Here is a 24,585-nt window from a genome sequence, read left to right as displayed (position 1 = left end):
TCACATTTAAATAGAAAAATAAGAGCAAGAAAAGACAAAGTTTGTGTAAAACATCATGACTGTCAATACTTGCACATTGTAGAGTTCAGCATATATTGTTACAAGAATATAAATTTGCTTATAGGATGAAAAACCAAACTTAACAAGGGTGGGAAGCTTAAACTGATCAAAATAAACATTTGCTTTAATATCTTTGGTTAAAATTTAAAAATAATCAACATTATCTATTTCCTCTTTTTGCCTTAGGTATAAAAAGTAAGATGCAAATTTAGTGCTCAACCGCAATAATCTGCTTCTCTATGGGACTGAGAGCATCTACTCTCTCTGTTTTTTTAATGACCCATTCCAAATTTCTCCCACTCCTGTTTCATTTTGTGACCAAGACACTTCAAATGACATTGGAAAGTGAGAGAAAAATTAAAAATAAAAGCATATTTTTATAATCTCAGACAATACGAGAAAAGATCTAAAGGAGAGAAACTTACCTAACTGTGCTGTCATCATGACTCTGACAGAGTCACAAAAATTGTGAATTATACGTATAATTCGACGAGTTGAAAGATCAAGAAGTAAAATATGGCCTCCTCCAGTTCCTATCCAGAGAGCAGTGTTCTTCTGGAGGCAGAGGGTTTTCACTCTCCCAGAATAAGACAGTTTGTGTTTTGATTCTGCATTTACTTTGACCATTTCCTCCCTAAAACCATAAAGTATGCATTAATAGTTTTATCAACAACTGAGAGATAAAATAGATGTATATCTACATATAAATAATATATACAGCATCTTAAACTATGAATACATGAGAATATACATTATATATCATTAAAATCCTACAAAACTGGTTTTGTTAAATACAGAATGCCGAAGTAGCTTCTCTACTTGAAACAAATTATCAAAGATAACACAACCATAGCCCCTTAACTTCAATAAATTCTGAAGTACATAAAATGGATATAATTTTTATAAATAACAAGCCTATGTAATTCAGTAAAAAAAAGAATAAATTTGCCCAATATAAATAGAAAAAGTTACTTTCAAAAGCTTTCCATGAAGTCTAAAATTTACAAAGGAAAATTAAATTGTAGTCATTTGCCTGTATAAGATATCAATACCAACCACTAAATTCGTCCCTGAGCCAATGAATAATTCATGACAAAAATGAGGTGTCGAGAAATAAAAGAACTCTAATTCTTCTAGAACTTCAGGAAGTAAGGGAGTCTTTACCAGCCAGAACTCCCAGCACTTCAGAATATAAATCGCCTTACCATCCAGAGAAAAACGAAAAGATTCTAGGAGAGTAAACTTTGAAGTCTCATTTTATAGACATAGGGCATAATCTAAGTGTTTTCCAGAGTATAAAAAATCTACATAGTAAAAACAAAACAAAAGAAAAAATATAAAGCGGCTAGCAAATAAGGCTGGCAGTGGTCCTGTTTCCCAACAGCAGCACACAAAAGATGTGTTTGATTTGAAGTCTGAGATTTGTGTCTGACATGCTGGATCAGACTAAGAACTGGCTGTCAGTCTGGTGTCTTGACCCTTCGTCCTTAGGGACTTAGTGCACTGGCCAGTCCAGTAGGTTATCCCCCATTTTTAAAATTGTTTTGTGACTTGAGAGCAAAGTATCCTTGGACCTATAGGATAAAATAAGTAGTAAACTTTGAGGGCTGCCTGGATGGCTCAGTTGGTTAAGCATCCAACTCTTGGTTTCCGCTCAGGTCATGATCTCAGGGTCATAGGATTGAGCCCCATGTCGGGCTCTGCACTCAGCGAGGCATCTACTTCGGATTCTCTCCCTCTGCCCCTCACCCCATTCCCACTCTCTCTCTCCCTCTAAAATAAATAAAATCTTTTTTAAAAGAGTAGGAAACATCGATACTGTAACATCACTAGATGTACCATCAGCAATGAATCCAGTATGATCACTTTCAATAATGTACTGTTTTTTCATTAGAGAATATTCTTTGTAATGCTTTGAAGAAACCATATACATTATGTTTCTTTTTTTTCCAAAATGAAATTTGCTAGATACCAAGAGATTGTGCTAAAAAGCAATAACAATTTTGTTTCTGAGTTTTTGTTTGTTTAGTTTTCTAGTTAGAGGTAGAAACAAAGTACTATTAGTCATACTGCCTTTCTCTGTGAAATCTGAAATGTAAAGACAGCTCTTACAAGCATAAAATAAAGAACCAATGACATTGTACCTACAGTCAACAATATGTTATACACCTAAAAATTTGTTAAGAGGATCAATGTCACATTATATTCTTTCCACAATAAAATACAATTAAAAAAACAATTAATTTACTTTAAAAAGTGCACACAGTCTATTAGTTCAAAGAGTTTTTCAGTTTTCTTATCCCGTACTTCCACAAATGGGCTATTTTTCTTAGCAACGTAGAGAGCCGTGTCTACCACCACCGCTATGATGTTGGAATCACTGAAAGCTGCATAAGAAAACCTAGAGGGAAAGAAAGAATGTCACTACTATTCATTTCTTGCATACAGATTGGCTACCATAGGCCCTATCTTCATGGCAAACTCCTACTAGTTAGTCCTTGAGGCTTAACTTAAAAGTCAGCTCCTCTGAAATTCATCCCTGACCTATCAAAATACACCAGTCATTCCCTTTCCCGCACTGGTACTAGCTGTAATACTTTAGAGCTTATGAAATGTAAAATTGCATTTATTAATTAGTACATCCCTGACACTAGACTGTAAATGTGATTTCTTAAGGGCAAGGACCATGTATTTTCTATATAACTGCAATCCAGTGAAGAGTCACCAAGTACCTATCTATCTAGTGATAGACGGGTGAGTATCTATCTAGAAAAATGCCTGGTTAACAAAGTAGGCAGTCTGTGAAGTGGATGGACAGAAGAATGGATGGATGAGGAATGAACTAACAGAAGGAATGAACAACCACGAAAAAGTTAAAATGGTTAAAGTTGCAATGCAATCAGATAAATGACATGAAAATGTCACAGGGTGTAAAAAAATCTTTAGTTTGTCCTAGGGTAGGAAGACTTTTTTCCTCCATCTTTCTTGTCCTGGCGAAGGAGGCAAAAACACGTGTTGCCAGACAGCTGCTACATTTTAGGCAATTCCTCCCTGAGTTTTGCTGTATTTAACAGAAGAGAGCCAAACTAGTCCAAATGTTCCATAGTTTTAGAATTTATAAAATATTTTTGTGTGTTATCCTATTTGATCCTCAGTAAAAATCTTATAAAATATTACAAATCTCAATGTCTGTAATTACAGAAAGCTTACAAGTGCTAAATAACTTGCTCGAGGCCACATGACTGGCATGGTACAGAAGGAGGACTCTACGCAAGTCTTTGGAGGCCCATGGCTCCAGAGGCCCCATCATCTTTTACTCCCTGTCATGCCTCTGTCAGTGTGCACCGAGGAATAAGGAGGGCAGTGAGGATGAGGCAGCATCTAATTAGCGATGTGGTATCTGCTTAGCCAGGGAGAGACCAAGGCAACAGGAGATGCGTTTTGAGAAGAGAGTAAATATTTCCATGTGTCTATGAAACTGGGTCCTAATCTCTTTTGGGAGGTGAGCAGCTTTGAAAGCTTCATGTTTATGAGTGATCTCTCTGGGAAAGTGTTTATACTCCAAATCTTACATGGAAATGTAGGGGATCGATACCCATGATCTCATAACATGCTCTATGAAATTAAAAAAAGAAAAACTGGAGGCCCTTCTTTTTAAATATTTTCAGGCTTGTTTAGGTTGGTTAAAAGTGGAAATTCCAGAATAAGAATAAGTTTATCCAAACATGTACCACATACCACACACTAGGAAACAAATCTGTGAACATGACAGAAAACAAAAATCCTCACCCACGAGAACCTACAATACATAGCAATGTATCTGAACCCCAACTCTACTTTTGAATCACCTGAGAGCCTGAAAAGAAAAATACTGACACATGGGCTCCACCCCATGACGAATTCTTCTGATTTAATTTGTCTGAGGTGAGTCCCAGGCAGAAGATTATTTTCAGCTACCTAGTGGTTTCTAAGTGGGACCAAGCTGAAAACCAGTAGGTTTAGTATTATTAGGAAAACATTTTTGAAACTTCTTTTATAACAATGAAGGGACATAAGAGCTGCAATGGGAGAACAAATCCAAGGCACCTAATCTGCACAGGTGGAATCAGACACCACCACTCAGAGGAAGTGACATCTGAATTAAACTCAGCAGGGAACACAATCATCATCCAAGAGAGGGAGAACCCTAGTTTAAATATAGAGCCAGGGAAATAAACAAAGCTGTCTTTGAGAACTGAGATGATTTCAGTTTGGCTAAAGCACAGAGGGCAAGGAGGCTGCAAAATATTAATTTAGAGAGGGAAGCAAGGGTCTGGTAAGCTCTCTTAAGAAATCTGAACATCATGTAAAGGACAATGGGACCTGACTGGGGGTTTTAAGCAAGAGACTGACATCAGATTGATTTGCATTTTAGAAGAGCCCCTCTGTCTGCAATGTTGCGAATGGACTAAACGGAGCACAATCAGAGGTTGAGAACTGGTTAGAAAAATGCTCTTGATAACATGGTGATCGATGGTGGATGACAGCCTGCCCCATGGAAGCAGCAGTAGGAAAAGTGAGAAATACAAGAATATGAGAGTCGATTAGAAGGAGAGTTAAGTAGACAAAGGGAGTAAAGGACAAAGGAGTCAAGGATTACTCCCAGACTTTTGGTCTTGGGCAACTGGATAGATATTGAGAAACCAGGATATTCCAAGATAGGGATTTGTGACTCAAAGCGATTAATAATCATAACTAATATTTACTAGAGCTTACCAAGTCCTGGGCATTCTGTTAGCTCCCTATATTAATTTTGTCTAGTCTTCCAAACATCCCTTTGAGATAGAATATATTACAATTCTCAGGTTAGAGGAGACTGGGTATTTAAGAAGTTCTTGCCCAAGTTTACATAATCAATACATGGCAAAGCCAATATCTGAACTACAATTTATGCTGTTATCCACCAACCTACGCTGCTTCTCCCTGAGGAATGTAATACAGAAGAACCAACTGCAATGATTTGGTTAAAATGCAACTCTAAATATTGAAACAACAAATTGGTACAAGGTTTATAGTTTATTTTCACTTGAAAGTGGCTATCATTAACTTTCCTGTATAGAGGACATCTGTGTAATTATCAAATCTAGAGATGACTTTATTCCTGAGGCATATGTTTCTTATAATCAACATTTAATGGAAGTTATCCAAAACACATATGTAAAACCCACAGATGAAGTAAAATACTGCTAAATTTATCACCTATCAAATTCATGTTTAATTTGATACAGAGATAATGAAATTGTTAAAAATTTAGATTGATAAATACTACTAGATTATCATGGTTTTTCATATTTTATCCCAAACATGATGAGGCTGGGTGATATCTTTAATAGAAAAATAAATTATGCATTTTAAAAGATTTTTACTTGGATTGCAATAGCATTATTGATATGATTATAAAGAGAATAAACATGAATAAAGTAGTAAATTAATTGTATAGATAGAAATAACTTACAGCTGATTTGTCTTTGTCTCAATGAGCTTCTGAATGGTGAAATCATCAGAAAATGAGAAAAGTTTTGTACCACATCCTCCCCACATAATGTTTTTTTCAGTTGAATTCATGGATTCACTCAAACACATCAGTGGAGTACTGACATTTCCTATATTTAGTATCTTCAAAGGAGCGGCTCCTTTACACTTTGCCAAGAAGAGAAACACATTCATTAAACTGAGTATCTGCAAAAGGAAATGCTGTATAATTTGCTGTGCTTTCTAAAAGCTACTTTTCCATCATAAATGGCTAGGGGTCTTAAAATAAAAATTCAAGATACATTTTTCAAAGGATTTATGAAAACACGATTCAATTCAAGTGGAATGCAAACCAATCTCTGTACTTCTCCATGCAAAAAATTTACAGGAAATAACTCAGGGATTATACTCTACTTGTTTGTCTCTCATCAGATAATCAGCTTTTTGATAACAAGGAGTATAAATGGGTAGGATGTTGGATAAATAGATGGAACCACAGATGCCTGGATGGAGGAAAGAATAAATGTTTTATTGATAAATGAGAATCTGAAGAACAGAAAGTTATATGATTTCTTCCAGACTAAAGAAAATCTGAAGAACAGAAAGTTATATGATTTCTTCCAGACTAAAGAAAAAGTTGGTGGCCAGCCAGATTTAAAACTTAAGTTTTGTTTTTTCCACAATATATTTATAAGGAATTATCACTTCATTTATATAAAAATAGAATTATTTTCATTACTAACATTTTAAATCAGATCTCATTTATCATTTTATCCTTAGTTCATTCATATAAAATGTATAGTCAACAAGTATTTATAGAGGATCTATTGTATGCAATAGATGAAAAAAAAGGAAAAGAAGATGAAAAGCAGAATTTCTGACCTTGCTCTTAGGGAGTTTATGTCACTTAGAAGAGGGGTGGGAATAAGCATACATAAAACAAATAACTTAAAACAATTTTTGATGTAGAATGGATTCAACATTTACCTTAACAGTTTTATCTTCAAAAATTGCTAAATTGCCATCAGCAGTTCCCACCAGAAGAAAATTTTTTTGCTTGCTAAAAGAAAAAATGTCAAAATTGTTATAAAAAGAATGGTGATATTGACCAAGATGGCCATAACGTTCCCCTCTAAACCTGACTAAACTTTAGACAGGTTTCTGCGTGACTATGGGCCCCTGACATCCCTTTTCTTACGGCATTTATTTAGAAAACTGAACAGCTGTAAATTCTTGCTCTGCCCATTTGAGATGTAACCCCTCAGCCTCTTGTCAGTTCTACAGCCCAGGCCCAGGTATGTGTCTCTGGGAACTAGGAGCCTTCCTTTTGAAATGTAATCATCAAGAAAGGCAGGGCCCCATCTCCCAGTCTCTTGGGAGGGTAGGAGCTTAACTTCAATAACGCAAAACCACTGAATCGTTGAACACTACATCAAAAACTTATGAGGTACTGTACACTGGCTAACTGAACATAATGAACAATAAAATAAAATAAATAAAATAAAAAATAAAATAAAATAAAATAAGCAACAATTAGCAAACACAGATGGCCTAATCACACTGACCCCCCCCCCCCACATATTAAGTCCTCCAGTACTCTTCTACTAGCTCATCCCAGTGTTAAAAACTCTGCCACCTTTTGTTTCAGCAGAGAGAGCTGAGTTCAATCTCTGTCCCTTATTGCAATAAGCTTAAATAAAGTCTTCCTTGCCTATTTAATGCCATCTGATGAAATTTTTCTTTGACGATATCCAAATAATTTCAACTCCAAAACGGCCAGTGGAGTTTCTATTTCAGCTGCCAAAAACTTTAGTTTCACATTTTTTCTAATATTTATTTTCCAGTATTGACTTAAACCCGAGTAATACATGGGGTATAATCTTAATGGCTCCTGGAAATCATCCTCCCCCAAGTATTATAGCAATCAGCCTGTGACTCACACCTGCAATCCTGCCATTTAGATAAATTCCTTTGAAATGAGATCCCCACAACTAATAATGCTTGAGTCATTTTCATCTATTAATAACTTATGAATTCATTTACTGGATATTTTCTCAATTTGATAGTGAACTGATATGTTTTAAACCAGCACATAACAGGCTATTAATATTCAAAAAAAGGATAAAGAAAAAGTCATCCCTGAAGAGGCCCTACAAAGAAAAGCAAACTGATGTGAGGGCTGGTAAAGAAATAGACCAGGGCTGAAGTATCACCAGCAGTAGGTGTGGCTGGCCTGAAGAAGGGACTGATCTGTTTTATAACAACGGCCGCAGCTCGAGCTATAAGAATATCGTTGTGGCCTCCCACAATGCCCTTTAAAATATGCAAATAAATAGAAATATGTTAAAAATGAGCAGTTTTTGCTGAAGCAATAACAGTTTTCCACACAATTCAGTCATATAAAAGGTATGTAATTTTCTCCCAAAGTTCAAATTCACTACAGCACCTTTGCTTGGGAAAGGGACTGCAATACAAGCAAGTCACAGAATCAGTCATCTTTTCAAGGGTATGTCTCTTTTCCCCATCTTCGGTATTGATGACCAGGAGCATGCCAGACTGTGTCCCACACACAATCCAGCTTTCCTTTTCCACAGGAAGAGGCACCAAAGCCAGGCACAGTATTCTACTATCAATAACTTCCTGTTTAAAAAAAAGAAGAAGAAAAGAAAACACACTCTGAAGAACTTGATTCAAGCTTAAGTAACTAGAATATGAATAGAATGAAAATACTGTTATCCAGACACTTAACTCATTTTATTCTCTTGCTTTTAATTTTAAAAACAATGCCAATTTTACTTAACTTTCAACAATAAATGAATTAACTGGCAAACAATTTTGCCCTTCTAAAGTGCATCGGAAACTAGAATTAAAATTGAAATTTGTTTTTTGGTATCATTATTTCTCACTCCATCAAAATAATATGAAGGGATTGTTCAACTTTAAGAATAATAATTAGGCATAACCTTTATTTCAAGGCAACAGTCAAAATATTAGGTTATTTTGTAAGTCTAGAAATTTATCTTTTATTTGCTAATACAATTTATTGATCCATCTTGTAAAGCTGGGCTCAGATTTCCTCTGTCAGTCATGTGTGTGCATGCACCCCCCTCCCATTCTGAGTGCTGGCTACTAACGGCTCAGAGCAGCACCCTCCACTGCAGAACTGCCCTTCGCTGATGGGGGGGGCTAGCTTGCCCGGAAATGGCTGGGAGGTGACATCACACCCATCCTTGGACAGACTGAAGCCAATGACTGACTGCTATGTGGGAATGAAAGACTGACTCCCTTCAGAGATCAATCTGTGCTGCTATTCAAACCCCAGAATTTCTCATGGCTAAAGATGGAGGGTAGATTTCCTCAGAAACTACATTTGTGTGGAATCTCTTCCCCTGTTCTTTTTGACTTCCTTCACTTCCTTAAAAGTTACTCTCTCCTTAAATCACTTGTACAAGAAACTCTGTCTTAGACTATTTCTAGGAATCCAGACCTAAGACACACATATACTATGCTTTTAAAACAAAACACAGCCTATTTAATTTCATGTAAATACTCTGTTTCTACCAGAAAGCTAAATAATACTCCTATATTGCTTTCATTTAATTTCTTCCAAAATAACTTTTTTAACTGACACATGCTTTAAAGTCATCCACAAAATAAATTTTCTAAAGTATCTGTAATTTAAAGGGTACTTGAATTTACCTCAGGAGTGTGTTTTTCTGTATTTAAGTCGAGAAATAAGAGCTGTCCTTTATCACGGTGCCCACAGCCCAGCCAGATGCTTGCATTCTTGCTGTTATGATTTGTAGCAACCATGCATTCAACACTAAAGTTTTTAGGTATTGATATATGTCTCATCAGACAGATTAACTCAGCTGAATTCAAAGTGTCAAAGACCTGAGAAAGTTTAAAAATAACAAAACAATACACATGAAGTTAACATATGTCCTCTTGAAAGATCATATTATTGTGCATAATGTAGAATGATGTGTTATAGCTCTATCAAGAAAAACCTAAATCTGTTAAACTGTGATCTAATCCAAGCAACAGGATAAATAACCCAAACTACAGATAAAATTACATTAAAATAATACTTATTTTTAGACTAAGCATGAGATAGACTCTTTTGTCTGTATGGTATGTTTTGTAACTTGAAAAGAAAGAAAATCTCAAAAGTGCCAACTGAACAGAAATTTAACAGAGTCAGGAGCTATTTTTCACTCAGTTTGATACCACAGAGACACATCATGTTACAGATAAACACTGGCCAGCAATGGAACAGACCTTCTGCCAACTGAAGGGAAAAGAACTTTTGATCTCTGGTAATGAAATTCACAAATCACTTCTAGATTCTGTTTTCATGTTTTTCTTTGAAACACAAAAGAACTAGAGAGACAGGCAAGGTGGGTGGGGACCACTGTAAGGAAACAGAACCAGGACTTGGGAAACTGGAATTAGAGCCATGACACAGCCACTTGCCTTCCACCCACGAGACTCTGAGAAAGCTCCTTATTCTCTACGCCTCATCTGACAAAGGTGATGAGTCTACCTATCTTGCCTAATATATACTGTACTTAAAGATTAAGTGGGTATGTCAAAGTCAAATACTGTCATATACTAAAAAAAAAAAAAAATTCAAGGTAGTTATGTAATCTATAAAATACAGGTAAAGTATTATTGAAAATAAAAGGAGGAAAGAGTAAAACAATAATTAAGCTATGGAAAATTTCACTGTGAAAAAAAATTTAAAAATACAAGTGATTAACACCAGTGGGGGTAACCAAAATACAAGTGAATAACAGCAGTGGTAACCAAAATTTACAAACAAGCGGACATACAAATGGCCAACTAGTATATGAAAAGGTGCTCAACATCACTCATCATCAGGGAAATACAAAGCAAAACCACCAGGAGATATCACCTCACACCTGCCAGAATGCTAGAATCAAAAAGACAAGAAATAAGAAGTGCTGGGAAGGATGGAGGAAAAGGAAACTTTGTGCGCTGTTGGTGGGAATATAAATTGCTGCAATTACCATGGAAGCAGTATGCAAGTTCCTCAAAAAATTAAAAATAGAACTACCATGGAACTTCCAGTTCAGGGTATATACCTAGAGGAAATGAAATCATTATCTTTAAAAGATATCTTCACCCCCATGTTCATTGCAGCATTATTCACAGTAGCCAAGATGTGGAAACAACCTAAGTGTTCATCAATGGATGAATGAATAAAGAAAATATGATATATATGTATATGTATATACAATGGAATATTATTCAGCCATAAGTAAGAAGGAAATTCTGCCATTTGTGATATGGATGGACCTTGAGGGCATAATGCTAAGTGAAATACATCAGAGAAAGACAAATACTATGTGGTATCTACTTATACGTGGAATCTAAAATATAATAAAATAAAATAAACAAAACCAAACAAGCTTCTAGATACAGAAAACAGACTGGTGGTTGCCAGAGGCAGGGCATGGGAGTGAGTAAAATGGGTGAAGGGGGTCAAAAGATACAAAATTCCAGTTATAAGACAGGAATGTAATGTATAGCATGGTGACTAAAGTTAACAATACTATACAGTATATTTGAAAGTTGCTAAGAGAGTGGATCTTAAAAGTTTTTATCACAAGAAAAAAAAAATTGTAATGTGTGAGGTAATGGATGTTAACTAAACTTATTGTGGTAATAACTTCATAATATATATGTATCAAATCATCATGTTGTACACCTAAAAACTAATACAATGTCTATGTCAATTATGTCTTAATAAAACTAGGGGAAGGGGGAAGGTAGGGAATGTAGCCAAGATAATTACATAATGTTTGTTAAAGTCAGTGTATGTACTCAGCTATTTTTGAGTAGAAATTTTAAAGTTGAACAAATATTTTTCAACGAATTATGATACAAAATCAAGAGTCCACAACATAAAGAGGGCTCTTGTTTTGATCTATTAAAATCTGTTTCAGTTCAAAACGTAGTAAGCAATCTATTTCTGATAATATGGTGGAAAAGGTTAGTTGGACAAACCACCCATCTAAAAGCAACTTAAAATGCTAAGGAAATTATTTTTTTAATCTCTTAAAAATATTAAAGATCTCACAACATCTTAAGGACTTACCAGGCCAAAATATTAGTGAAAGACAGAATCCAGTGAAAGACAGAGAGGTCAATTGAACCCTAAAGTCAGATATTTCCTTAAAGGCATTTGTCTATTGAAGGCAAACTGATATGTGGTTTTCGGTATCTTGTCGGTCAGTGAGAAAGAAGTTTAAATCTAGAGGCTGCCCAAAGTGAAGTCCAATAAAGATCTGTTCCCATAAAGCTGGGACCCCAAAGGGCTACATATTCCAAGGAAATGAGAACCAGGAATAAAGCCGCCCCATGCTTCCACTTTCTCTGGTACAAGGAAAGATGCCTGGGACTTTACAGGCAAAGGGGGAGGAGGGAAAAGAACCCTAAGAAATTGCTATCCACAAGCTTGTTCTTAAGATTTGTAGACCAGATTCCCATCACCTGGGTAGTGGAAAAAAAAAAAAAATCTCAAGCGAGGAATTGAATTTAAAGCAATTTGCAGCAAGAAAGTTTGAGAAAAAATGCAAAAGGCCTGTATGCAAAATTATAAAACTATATTGAAAGACACTTAAGAAAACATCAATAGGAAGATAACTCACATTCAAGAATAGAACGATTTATGAAGGGGGGGAAATCGGAGGGGGAGACGAACCATGAGAGACGATGGACTCTGAAAAACAAACTGAGGGTTCTAGAGGGGAGGGGGGTGGGAGGATGGGTTAGCCTGGTGATGGGTATTAAAGAGGGTACATATATTGAATGGAGCACTGGGTGTTATACACAAACAATGAATCATGGAACACTACATCAAAAACTAATGATGTAATGTATGGTGATTAACATAACATAATAAAATAAATAAATAAATAAAAAGCATAGACCGACTTAATATCATAAAGATAGAATCCTCCCCAAATTATCTGCAGATTCATTGCAAGTCCAAACCAAATCACAGTAGGGTTTTTCATAAAAGTTGACAAAGTGATTTTAAAATTTATATATATATAAGCTGAAGAATAGCTAACACATTCCTAGAGGAGAAAAATAAGTAAAGAAAGGAGACTTGTAAAGTGACAGGAATTAAGACAGGATAGTATTAGAGGAAGAAGAGACAAATTGACCAATGCAAGAGAACATGTGTGTGGATGTGTGTGTATCTGACAAATTATGGAGTGAAAATGGCAGGGTGGGGGGAGATCAATAGAAAAAAAAGGAAGAAACTATTTAATCGATGAAGCTGGAAAATTTAGTTATCCATATAGGAAAAAGGAAATTGGATTCAGATAAAAATGTCAATTCTTGATGGGTTAAGAACTTAAGTGCCAAAGCAAAACTTTTAACCATTTTGAAGAAACCATAGGTAAATATTTTTGTGATTCTGGAAGAAATAAGGACTTCTTCAAACAGGACCCCAAAAGTAATAACCATAAAAAGGGTTGTTAAAATTTATCTGTATTAAAAGTAAGATATTCTGTTCATCAAAAGGTACTCTGCAGGAAATAAAAAGGCAAACCACAGACTGGGAAAAGAAATTTGCAATATATAACCAATAAAGGATTAGTATTTCTTTTTTCTTTTTCTTAGTTCATTTGTATGCAAATAATCCAATAGAAAAATAGGCAAAGTAGTGAACAGGCATTTCCCAGAGGAGTAAACATATATATAACCAATGAACATATAAAGAGATGGTCATCCTTATTAGTAATTAGGAAAATATAAATCAATCTACAAGACAACATATTTTGGAAAAATTATGAACTCAGATAGTACTACATTTAGGGGGAATATATAGAGAAATGGCTACCCTAACATACAGATGATTGAAGTGTTAAGCTGGTACAACTTCTTCAGAAAACAATATGGATATTCACGTATCTTATGATTCTGCAATTCAACTCCTAGGTATATATCACAAAGCAGTTCTCATATATCCTGCACTAGGACACAGGTACAACCATGTTCAGAATAGCAAAACACTGGAAACAATACCGATACCCATAGACATGCTCATGGGTACATACATTGTTGCTCATTCAAACAGTGGAATAGAATTGCGGTGAAAATAATCAACAGCTATGTTTAAAACCTCCATAAAGCTTACAAAATAAGGCTGGGAGAACAACTGAAAATATCTCAGAACATGACATGACTATAATTCTATTTTAAATAAAAAATGAATACAGGAACACTAAACTGGGTAGCAAACATAAGGAAAAGAAAAGCAAGAATTATCTCAAAAGTCAGCAAAGTGGCTACATCTATAGGGAAAGGAAAGTGATACAATCAGGAAGAAGCATACGGGGACTCCCAGGTGTTATCAGTGCTCTTTATTTTGAGCCCTGTGTGGTGGGGAATAGAGAAGTTTTGCTTTATCACTGTTTGTCATATGTGTGTATGTGTGTGTTTATTTATATATTTGAATATATATGTGTGTGTGTGAAGATTATATATGTGTACATATATGTACTGGATGTTCTGTATAAAATATTGATAAATTTTGACTATAAGAGTACCTGGGCAGAAGTAGGCCTTTCTTGAGGATTTTCTTTCAAACACTTTTTAATTAACTTCTCAACCATGGGCCATGGGGCACAGCCATATTCTTTAACTGGATCTAAAACATTCAAAAACACATGCTATAACATTAGACAAAGCAGAACAATTGCTTCATTTCCTTTCAATGTATATTAGAGGTCCAGACCATGCAAAAGAAAACACTGATCTCCATAATCCTGTATTTAGTTTGGATCTACTTATATCACAAACTTAAAGATAATTTTGTTAGTTTTATCTCTACTAGAGGCATCAAAAAAGACATCTTGATTTTTTATTATATAAAAAAAGACAAATACTGATTGAATAAAATAATAGATTTTTCATTGTACACCTGCATTTCACATATACTTTGAAGATACTTTTGTTCATATAATAATTAGACTTCTATGGAAGTAGTTTTTTATTTTAATATTTGAAGTTGGCAAGCATTTAATCTTCATACCCCCACAATCGGTTTGTGTACATTTCTTTTTTACAAGAGGTGTGCCATTCTTCTGGCTGGTATAAACCAGAGACCTGGAAACTGTCACTGGACAGCTAACTAGTGAAATTAGGGCAATGACCCAGATTGTGTTCAAAGTTCATCCAAATAATAATAAATTTCCTTTTGCTGGGAATCTGAAGGTCCCCCCTAAGGAGATAGGCAAAGCTATATTCCCTGTACTTGGCACACAGCATACACTCAAAAATATTTCTTAAGTGAAGGTGAAAGCAGAAAATATGAGAAAAATTTAAAAGAGTACTTTGTAGGGGGAACTGAAGTAATAGTCAAGGATGAATGACAATGTCCTAGAATTTCTTAAAAGCATGAGACAACCATTCAAAATGAGATCTGATCTCATTAGACAATCATTTGTTAATTCTTATTAATATTTACTACTAAAAATAATTATTATAAATAATTGAAGCTTCCATTCCTGCATATAAATTATCTCCCTCCAAGAAAATGAAAATACTCCAAGCTAATGAGCACATAGTTACTCTTTATAAGCACAGAAGTCACTAAGCATGGAGCTCTAACAGCAATTTTCTTTTCTGAATATTATTCTAAATATAATACCAAATACATCAATGTTAATTTGGGATTTTTTTTAAAAGCCTAAAACCGCTATCTTTCTTACACGATTTTTATTAATGTGTCGCAGGATTTAAGAATATTCATGCACCAAACAAAAACTCATCAGTTGTGCAGTGAATTAACTATACAATTAAACAACCTGGAAATAAAGCTGCTGATATAAAAAATAATCATCTTTATTGTAGATAAAATAAAACTTACCAGGTAATTTTCCCTGTATTGCCAGTTCATCAAACTCATTTGGAAACTTCAAACCCTCTGCTATTCTACCTCCAGTTGTCAAAATGTCATAGAGTAGTAAACCAAATGAATAAACATCAGCCTGCTGGTTATAAATAACATTTCCTTTAGCAACTTCAGGTGCACGAAACCCTGAAAGTAAGCAGATATATTAATAAATATGCCCAACACCAGGGCTCATACACCCAAGGAGGCATATTTTTAGGTACATATGCTGATGAAGAGTCAAGGAGATGAGTTCTAAATCAGGCCATGTCCTCTCTATAAGGAGATATACAGATCAAGCCAATTAACAGCCCTGTGCTGACATTTCACCCCAAAATTGCTCTTCAAAAATAATGATAAACATTCAATAATTATTAATGTTTCATATTTAAAGAAATTAAGCCTAATAGAGGGGAAAAAACCTACATCATTTTTCTCATTCCTAAAAATAACTATTCCCAGGGAAGTGTTTGAAACAAAGGAGAGGTCAGGAGGGCGAGATTTCTAGACTTCACTCCAAGTCACTTTAACTTGACTGAAGTTCAATGCCTTCATTATTTCCAGAACTTGTGACTCTACTCCCTCTACCCAATGGAAAAATGAAAATAAAACTATGACTAAGATAAAACAACACCTCTCTCTCAGGTATTGGTTCATGACTGAAATTCTCTTAAAGGGAAATAAAACCTTTCATTTCACAAAAGAGATAAATCACTTCTAAATTCTTCAAGAAAAAGGAGTAATTTCAACATGATTCACAAGAGTAAAAATATCAACAATCTAATGAAATCCAGCTATCAAAAGAAATTGGTTAAATAATGTACGCTATGTATTAACTTAAAAATCATTTTTAAGATGACATGCTATAATGTAAATGAAAAGAAAATGTATGATATAATTCTGCAAGGACAGAAAGTGATCAAATGTGTGGAAAAAAATCAACTGAGTTAATTTTTTTAGCTATGATAATGGTATTGTGATTATGTAAACAAACATCCTTATTCTAAGGAAATATATGTCAGTATATTTAGGCATGGCAGCATGATGTCCGCAATTTAATTTCAAAGTCTCAAATTCATATACAAAGAAAGAGAAAGAAAGGACAGTGTGGCAAATAGTCAATAATCAATTAATCTATATGAAGGGCATATGGGTGTACATAGTGCTATTCATTCAACTTTTCTGTAGACTTAAACATTTTCAAAATAAAAAGTTAACAAAGAAATACATCTAAATGTAATAATGATTATTTCCATGTGCTAAAATTATTAGCTTTTATTTATTATTATTTTAATTTTTTATACTTAGAAATTTTCTTTCTTTCTTTTTTTTTGGCTATGTAAGGGATTTTTTTTATTATGTTAAGTTAGCCACCATAATGAACATACATGAATGTTATCTTAGTTTAAATATAGAGCCAGGGAAATAAAGTATGAATTCATAGCCTTCAAGAAGTAAATGATTGAATTTGGAAAGAGTTCTGTTTGACAGAGTTTACCATCAAAAGATGAAGTTCAGCAGCCCTTCACCAGGCTGGAAGAACATGAAGAATCAGAAAGATGGGATGTCAGATTTGAGCATGATAGCCCCTATTGTACTGTTAACATTCTCCAGTTAACATGTTGCCACATTTGTTCATACTCTCTCTTTCCACACACACACACATTCACCATATTCCCAAATCTCTCTGTCTGTATGTATGCCTGTCTATACATAGAGAGAGACATATATAATAGCCTTTTTCTTAGAAAAAGGACACTTTCCTACATAGCCATAGTATCATACTCACACCCTAAGCTAAAGAATTGTGTAAGTAATTGAGACAGTTCTTAAATAGATTCCTAATCAACTATATCTGTGACATAATGTAAACATATAACAACAGCTCCTAATTCATATTACTATAGCATTTTATAGAAACTTTCTTAAGTATTTCATTTGCTATGCACAAAAATCACCTGTGGTGGGCAGATGAGGACTTTCCATTGTATGAATAACATAATCTTTTAAAAAATGTTATGTGTTTTCCTAAGGCCACAAAGATAATGAACGGTCAAGTCAAGAGTACTTACAAATAATGAGTTACTCACACATTAGCTAGTTCATCAATAATATTTGATTACCTTTCTAGAATTTAAATGGGATTTTGGAGGCTAATATTAATCTCATCCAATTATTTATTATTCATCCAACACATTTTGGGGGTATCTATTATAACAAGGTACTATTCAGAGACTATTAAAACGTTCAACATATTTTTTCCCTTGGTAAATTTACTGTTAGAAACACTAGGATTTGGAATCAAGGGGTCTTAGAGCAGAAAAACTCAAGGGTCACTTAGTCTAAATTTTCATCCAAGGCACATATCCTCTTACAACAGTTTTTATCCCTCTAGGCATCAATCCACAGATGTTAGAGCTACGCAGAAGGCTAGAATTTTTTTTCTCAGTGAGTCGGGGGACACTAAGAAAGATAATTGTGAGGCTATGGAAAGAAGTATTTACTTCAACATGGAAATGATTTTAACCTTCTTATCTTCTCTTTCAAAATAAATATCTTCATTGACAAAATCCCCAGCAGGAGAACATAATCCTTATTTATATATTCAAGAAGTATCTCAACTACAATATAAGGCACTTTTAAGTGATTCCTGAAATTCACCCAATGAATTTCTAATGATTTTCTAATTTCTTGATTGCACTAACAATTTCTTCTAAAGTTATCTATGGAGCAGTAGAGGACTTTAGGAAAAAACTCCCCCAAATAGTAAACACTGAATGATTATCTGACTGTAATGCATCAAATGGGCTGGTCTGCATCAAATATGTTGTCACAGATTGCAATAAAATGACATTTAATCAACAAAGCATGCAGAATAATATGAGACATTTATCCCCAATCCATACCTTTAAACACAAAAATGCATAATATATTGCTGTAACTTGTTTCTCTGAAAAAGGTAGAATATCCACTTGAAAATCATGAATTTCAAAAATGCTGAGTAAACAAAGTTTAAATCAGATTGTCCTATAAAATAACATAATTAAAATCCTTGATACTCTACCAAAATCTACGCAACACTGAAACTAGATGGAGAACTTGGACAGAAATATGTAGGAAAGATATGATAAAGATGGCATTCAGAGCAGCAGGGAAAAGACAGACTTTTTTTTTTTTGGTGAGTTGCCTATTTAAGAAAGAGAGGAGTAGCTGCATCACTCCTTACACCTAATAAACTTTTGATAAGCCAAAAGTTTGAACATAAATATATATGCATGAAAGTAGTGAAGACATATTCATAACTAAGTTGATAGTACTGGGATGCAAAAGGCCTTCCTAATCATTCTCCGAAGGTGGGTGGTGAGAGCTCAAGGCTGAGAGCTGAAGTCACACTGTCTTTGGAGAATTTAAAAATAATAAGCAACTGCCTGCAATGACGCAGATCAGCCCCCTCGTTCTTGTCCTTGGTATAGCGCCGACAAAACATGTCGGGAAAATCAGACTCCAAAAGGTAAAAGAAACAAGTTGTTTATCTGAAAGATTCACACTCTACAACAGCAAAATGCCATCAACAAGGTTGAGGAACAAACCGTACACTGGAAAAATATTTGAATATATGAGAGGCAAAGAGTCAACATTAACTAAAATCAGCTTTACAAATGAGTGAGAACAATGGACAATGAATAAAGACAAAAAAACATACAGAACATGAAAGGAAAAATACATGTCCTCTATATTAAAGATTGCTTAGCCTCAAAAAATAAGCAAATAAATAAACACTTGGAAAATAAAAACATTAAGTTCTTATTTTTTGACTATTAATTTTGTGAAGATTAAAAAGAATAACTAAGCCCAGAAAGGGAAAAGGGTGCTCTAATTCGAGTATGGAGGGAATTTTAATTGACAAACCTTTCTAAGAGGCAATTAGTGTTTCAAAATTCAAAATATGCACTCCCAGCAATACCATGCCTACCAATTTAATGTTTAAAACATCAGTTTCATAAATGGAAAATTTTAATTTACAATTATGCTAGTTAAAGCATAGGCAATACATCAAAAAGTCAGAAAAAATTTAAATATACATCAAGATGTGGTTAAGTAAATTACTGTACATACTAGCAATGAAATACTACGTAACTGCTAAAACTGATGTTTGACATAGAAAGATGTCCATGAAATATGAATTAGAAAAAGAAAACTAAAGCAGAATTTATAATACATCTATAAAAAACTTAAGCACATCCAAATCTAGATATAGATATATCTCTATGTTACCAGAGTGTTAAGAATTATTGCTGCTAACTTATTAGAAACACATATTTCGACCTGCATAATAGGATTTGCTGTTTTACTTCATGCCCTTCTGTTTTGCAAATCAAATCTTACTCTAAAGTGACTTGGCCTGAGCTGCCTCATCATGGAGTCCTTCACCTCAAAAAGACCAAAGTGATCATGGCAAAGGGGACTCAGGGTGTTAAGACCTAAGCTCCCAATATGATGTTTGCCTGTCAGTCTAAACCACGAGAAGATCCTCAAAGCTCTTCTGCATGTACTTTATAATGGAGGACTTTCCTGGAACCGCAACTGCAAGTTCTCCCAAAATTTTCACCTTACATTTAACTAAACTTGTCACCATAGTAGTAACAGGAAGAATAAACTTTCAAGCTATTCACTGTATTCACCACGGAATTTCATTTGGGATAAAAATGAACACTTTTAATATTACCTGCCATTGGGATAGAAACATCTCTTACATCTTTACAAAGGGGCACTATGGCCACATGATCTATGATCTAATATTATGAATGACCTATGGTGCTCATGGACCATATTACCACACTGCAGGGATACCCTGTTTAGCATCGACGGCCCTCAAAGACTAGAAATGTCAAGCACTAACTGAAATCCTAAGTGTACTGTTATATTGGGCTGTTCAAATAAGTCTTTTAACATGTGTCACTTCTTCCTCTAGCTAAGATGGAATAACAGGAACTAGATTGACCACCCTGCATAAAACAATGAAATATCAGGCAAAATATATGAACCACTGGACACTAGGTGCAGGACAGGGATCCCTGAGAGAGAGCAAACAAACAAGGTGAGTCTTCTAAGGACCCTACAGAGAGTTTCCAGCCCACAGCGCAAGGAAGGCAAACAAAAACAGAGCCTGACGCCCTCTAAGTAGAAAGAGCAGAAAGTTCAGGAAAGCAAAGGCAGCTAGAATGTGCCGGGCATTGTGTCCAACTCTTTATATGAATCTCTCATTTATTTTTCACAACAATCCCCCAAAATAGATACTTTTATTAGGTACTATTGTTGAACCAAGAAAAGAAGCTGGGTAATTTCTCCAGCCTCAGCTAGTAAGCAGTAGACCAAGAATTCAAAACCAGACAGTCTGACTTCGCAGCCTATGTTTAACAGATTCCAGTCAGCCAAATAGTTCACCAAGTCATATCTTATCTTTGTATCTCCAGAATCCACTGCGATGCCTAGAATATGCACCACTGAGAAAGAATAACTGAAAGTAATTGACATTGTTTTGTTTTTTTAATTTGGATATAAGCCCAAACTCTATTCATATTTACTCACTCTCTTAACTTTTTGATTCTATCACAGGCTAATACTTTTAAAATCTCAAGTAAATACTTCTCATCTTGTTAAAAGTTTTTTTATAAATAACATTTCCCCCCACTGTGAGACAGTACCAAAATTTGAGCTGCCCATCTTACCATCGATTCATGCAGTCAATAACATTAGTTATACGATGTAGAGATGGGAAACTTTGGCTAACAAGTATTTTTCAATGACTCCCCATAACTGAAAGACTATATTACTTGGCATGATTTAAAAAGCCCTTCATGACTTAGAAAAGTGTGATTATGGGCTGTGTATCAGAAATATTTGTGTGCTTCAAACACTGAAGCTATTCTTGACTTTCATTCTAGACCAGTGACTCTTGATCTTGAATGCACATTAGAATTACCTGGAGATATTTAAATAACTCAATGTCTGGGCTCTATCTCAGACTTAACTAGAACTTAAATCAGAATCCCTGGGGGTGAGGTCCCAAGACTCATATATTTGGAAGTTCTCCAGGAGCTTCTAACCTGTGGAGAGATTGAGAATTCCACCCCATGCCTACTAAAATAGAATTATAAATGATATAACCCCACTAGATACATTTTTAAAGCTCTACATGCTATCCAGTACACAGCCAGAATTGAAAGACACTTAGTAAATAACCTTCCATCCTCCATCTATCACTTAGACCATAAGACTTTCTTGCAGTTATTTAAATAAGACAAGTCTATTATACCTTAGTGCCTTTTGCCTGGAATGTCTACTCCGGCTCTTTAATTTTTTTGTTTTCTCAAACTTCCAGCTTATCCTTTAAGATATAATTCCAGAATAATGTCCTATATGAAGGGAAGTCTGAAACTTACAACTCAGTTAAGTACTTGATCCTTTGTGCTCTTATCACTATACCTTGAACTAGATCGCCTACTGAAACTGGCAAAATGCTTTATGATTATTTGTTTATAGCCCTATTTGTCTTGGCAGAATATGTACTTTCTGGAGGATAAAATTCACATTTATTCATGCACATTCCCCAAATTCATCACTAGAGCAATTGCTAACATGGTTGAAGCAACTGCAATATGCAAAGACTTATTCTATGCTATTTATGTGGATGATTTCATTTCACCTTTAAAACAACCCCCTGAGGTAGGCATTACTTTTTTCTCATCACAATTTACAGAAGTGAAAACTGAGCCCCAGAAAGCAAATCCTGATGAACACCACACAGTTATTAAGTAGTAGCACCAGTTTGATATTTGGCAAATATGCAATAAATTATTGCCAGATACATGAAGAAATGAATAAAGAATAAAGATAATTTTCCCTTGGAGAATTATCATAACAATTACAATGTCAAAATAATTGGGAAAATACGATTCATTGTCTAAAAACTATTTTTAAAAAATAACTTCTCAAATGAACCTGAATTTCAACAAAAGCAATGAGTAAATAAGGAAAAGATCCACAGATCAAAAATATGAGAAATTTAGGGGCACCTGGTGGCTTAGTCAGTTAGGCATCTGCCTTCGGTCATGATCTCAGGGTCCTGGGATCAAGCCCTGTGTTTGGGCTCCCTGCCCAGCAGGGAGTGTGCTTGTCCCTCTGCCCCTCCTCCCACCCATGCTCTCTCTGTCCCTCTCTCTCAAATAAATAAATAAAATATTAAAAAATATATATGAGAAATTTATGTTAGGTCAGACTATACATCACATAGTACACAGAAACATATATTTTCTTTCCTTTTTTACTTTGAGAGAAATATCAGTAGAGCATGTTTCATAATCTCTATCAGATAATAGTGTTTAACCAGAGAATAATACTTTATCTGTCCAAAGACAACTGTATTTCTATGGATGTTGGCAGAGTTGGAGCCATCATTCAGCATCCACCTCAGTCAACAGTGTCGCTGTCACAGGACCCAGAACTGACTGTCATTCTCAACAGGATATGATATAAATATATCCATTTAACCGAGTTAAGTTGAAGCTCTCCAAATTATTTATAGTTGAAAGAATCCATCCTATATTTACCTTTCGAAATGTAAACAGACACTGCATCAGTCCTTGCCAATAACTGAGTTGTTTCTAACTTGCTTTCCATCTTTGATGCCGCCTAGCAGAGGCTCTGCTCCCTGATAGGTTGGATTTGCATCTTGTATGACCCTATAGACACTTCTAATGGGCCCTAAGCTTTAGTTGCCTTATCTGTAAACCAGGAATAGTAATAAGACCTATGTCAGGCAGTCATAAGGATTAAATGAGATAATCAACCCACACAAAAGTCTAAGCACAAGGCAGCACACTGTCCGTGCCACAAAAGGTTTGCTCCCATTCCCATCTTCTCTCAGAAAGCAGTGATGAACCCACTTTCACATGCACACAACAGAGTGAATGCACCACAGTAAAGGTTAAAACATACACACACACACACACACAAGTTTAACAAATGTATGGTCTTTTGTTTCTCTAGAAGTTTCCAAGTTAAAGATTATAACATTAAAAGATCCATTAAAAGGAAAAGACTGGAGATAACTGAAATCATATGGAAGGTGATGATTTTCTTCTCAAACATGATTTGGAGAAGGAAAAGTTTGGTGATGGTGGTTAGCAGTGGTGACAGTTACTGTTATTTAAAATTTGAGGCTGAGTTTAGAGCTGAGATAATCAGAAGTGCTCTAACAATAATGAATACAGTAATGATAAAGAGAAGGTCCAGGATAATGAGAAAAAATGCTTACAATGTATTAAGCAGCCTGGGGGGAAAGGGATGGAACAGAAAGGATCAGGCTTTGGGTTTTTCTGTCATGATCTTTCTCCATTATGTATGTTACTGCACACTGATATAGCAGATTAAAAGGATCAGTAAAAAGTATCCGGCTTGGCATGAAAAATCAACTGGATATTGAACTCTAGGCAGGTTTTCAACAAAACCAGGAAGTCAGGTACTTAAAAGGAAGGGCCATGAGTCTGAACAGAGTTGAACTGAGTGGCTGCTGGCTGGCCCAGCCCGCTGAGGGAGGTGGCAGGTTTGAGGCCCAGAACACAGTCAACTGGAACCAGACAGATCCTCTGCCCAAGTAGATGGACAAGACCTCATCAGTAGGATTTCTACTCCATGAACATCATGACTAGGTTGGGGTTTGGAGGGGGAGCAAATTGTAGGCCTCAGTTGAGTGGTCTGGCCCACCTTCATATCACATGAGAGTCATGAGCAGATCTCCCAAAAGAAGACCCCTAACCTGTGCCCACATTTTCTAGGTGGGAGTATAGGAAGCCTATGGAATTCCATCCTCTAAGATTCTTCTTCCAAACCTGTACTTGATAATGTTGGCTGTTCATGGTCCCATCATTTTGCTTTGTTTATTTTGATTTTTTAGTAACTAAGATTGAATATTTAAGCCATGTTAGAGTTGCATGTAATCTAGGAGAAAGATTTAGGATTTAAAGCCAAATAGTTCTGGATTCATTATTCATTTAGATTGAGTTCTTATCTTGACC

General features: G+C 35.1%; 1 protein-coding gene across 5 annotated transcripts in view; it reads right to left on the bottom strand.

Annotated features, from left to right (window-relative positions):
* LRRK2 (leucine rich repeat kinase 2) overlaps positions 1–24,585 on the bottom strand; it is a 138,445-nt gene that overhangs the window by 3,500 nt on the left and 110,360 nt on the right. For 4 of the 5 annotated variants that reach the window (XM_081821488.1, XM_081821491.1, XM_081821489.1 and 1 more), the window contains 8 exons: positions 15,485–15,655; positions 14,163–14,263; positions 9,271–9,465; positions 8,018–8,211; positions 6,559–6,631; positions 5,555–5,739; positions 2,309–2,461; positions 486–694 (listed from right to left, as the gene is read on the bottom strand). In XM_081821488.1, the coding sequence (XP_081677614.1) occupies positions 486–694; positions 2,309–2,461; positions 5,555–5,739; positions 6,559–6,631; positions 8,018–8,211; positions 9,271–9,465; positions 14,163–14,263; positions 15,485–15,655 (1,281 nt within the window). Of the gene's footprint in view, positions 1–485; positions 695–2,308; positions 2,462–5,554; positions 5,740–6,558; positions 6,632–8,012; positions 8,212–9,270; positions 9,466–14,162; positions 14,264–15,484; positions 15,656–24,585 lie in introns of those variants that run through there. The other variant, XM_081821492.1, reaches the window with a different exon arrangement.

Source organism: Leptonychotes weddellii, chromosome 5 (assembly GCF_054177405.1).
Source record: "Leptonychotes weddellii isolate Sample4059 chromosome 5, ASM5417740v2, whole genome shotgun sequence".
NCBI lineage: Eukaryota > Metazoa > Chordata > Mammalia > Carnivora > Phocidae > Leptonychotes > Leptonychotes weddellii.
This window is presented reverse-complemented; position numbering and strand designations above follow the sequence as displayed.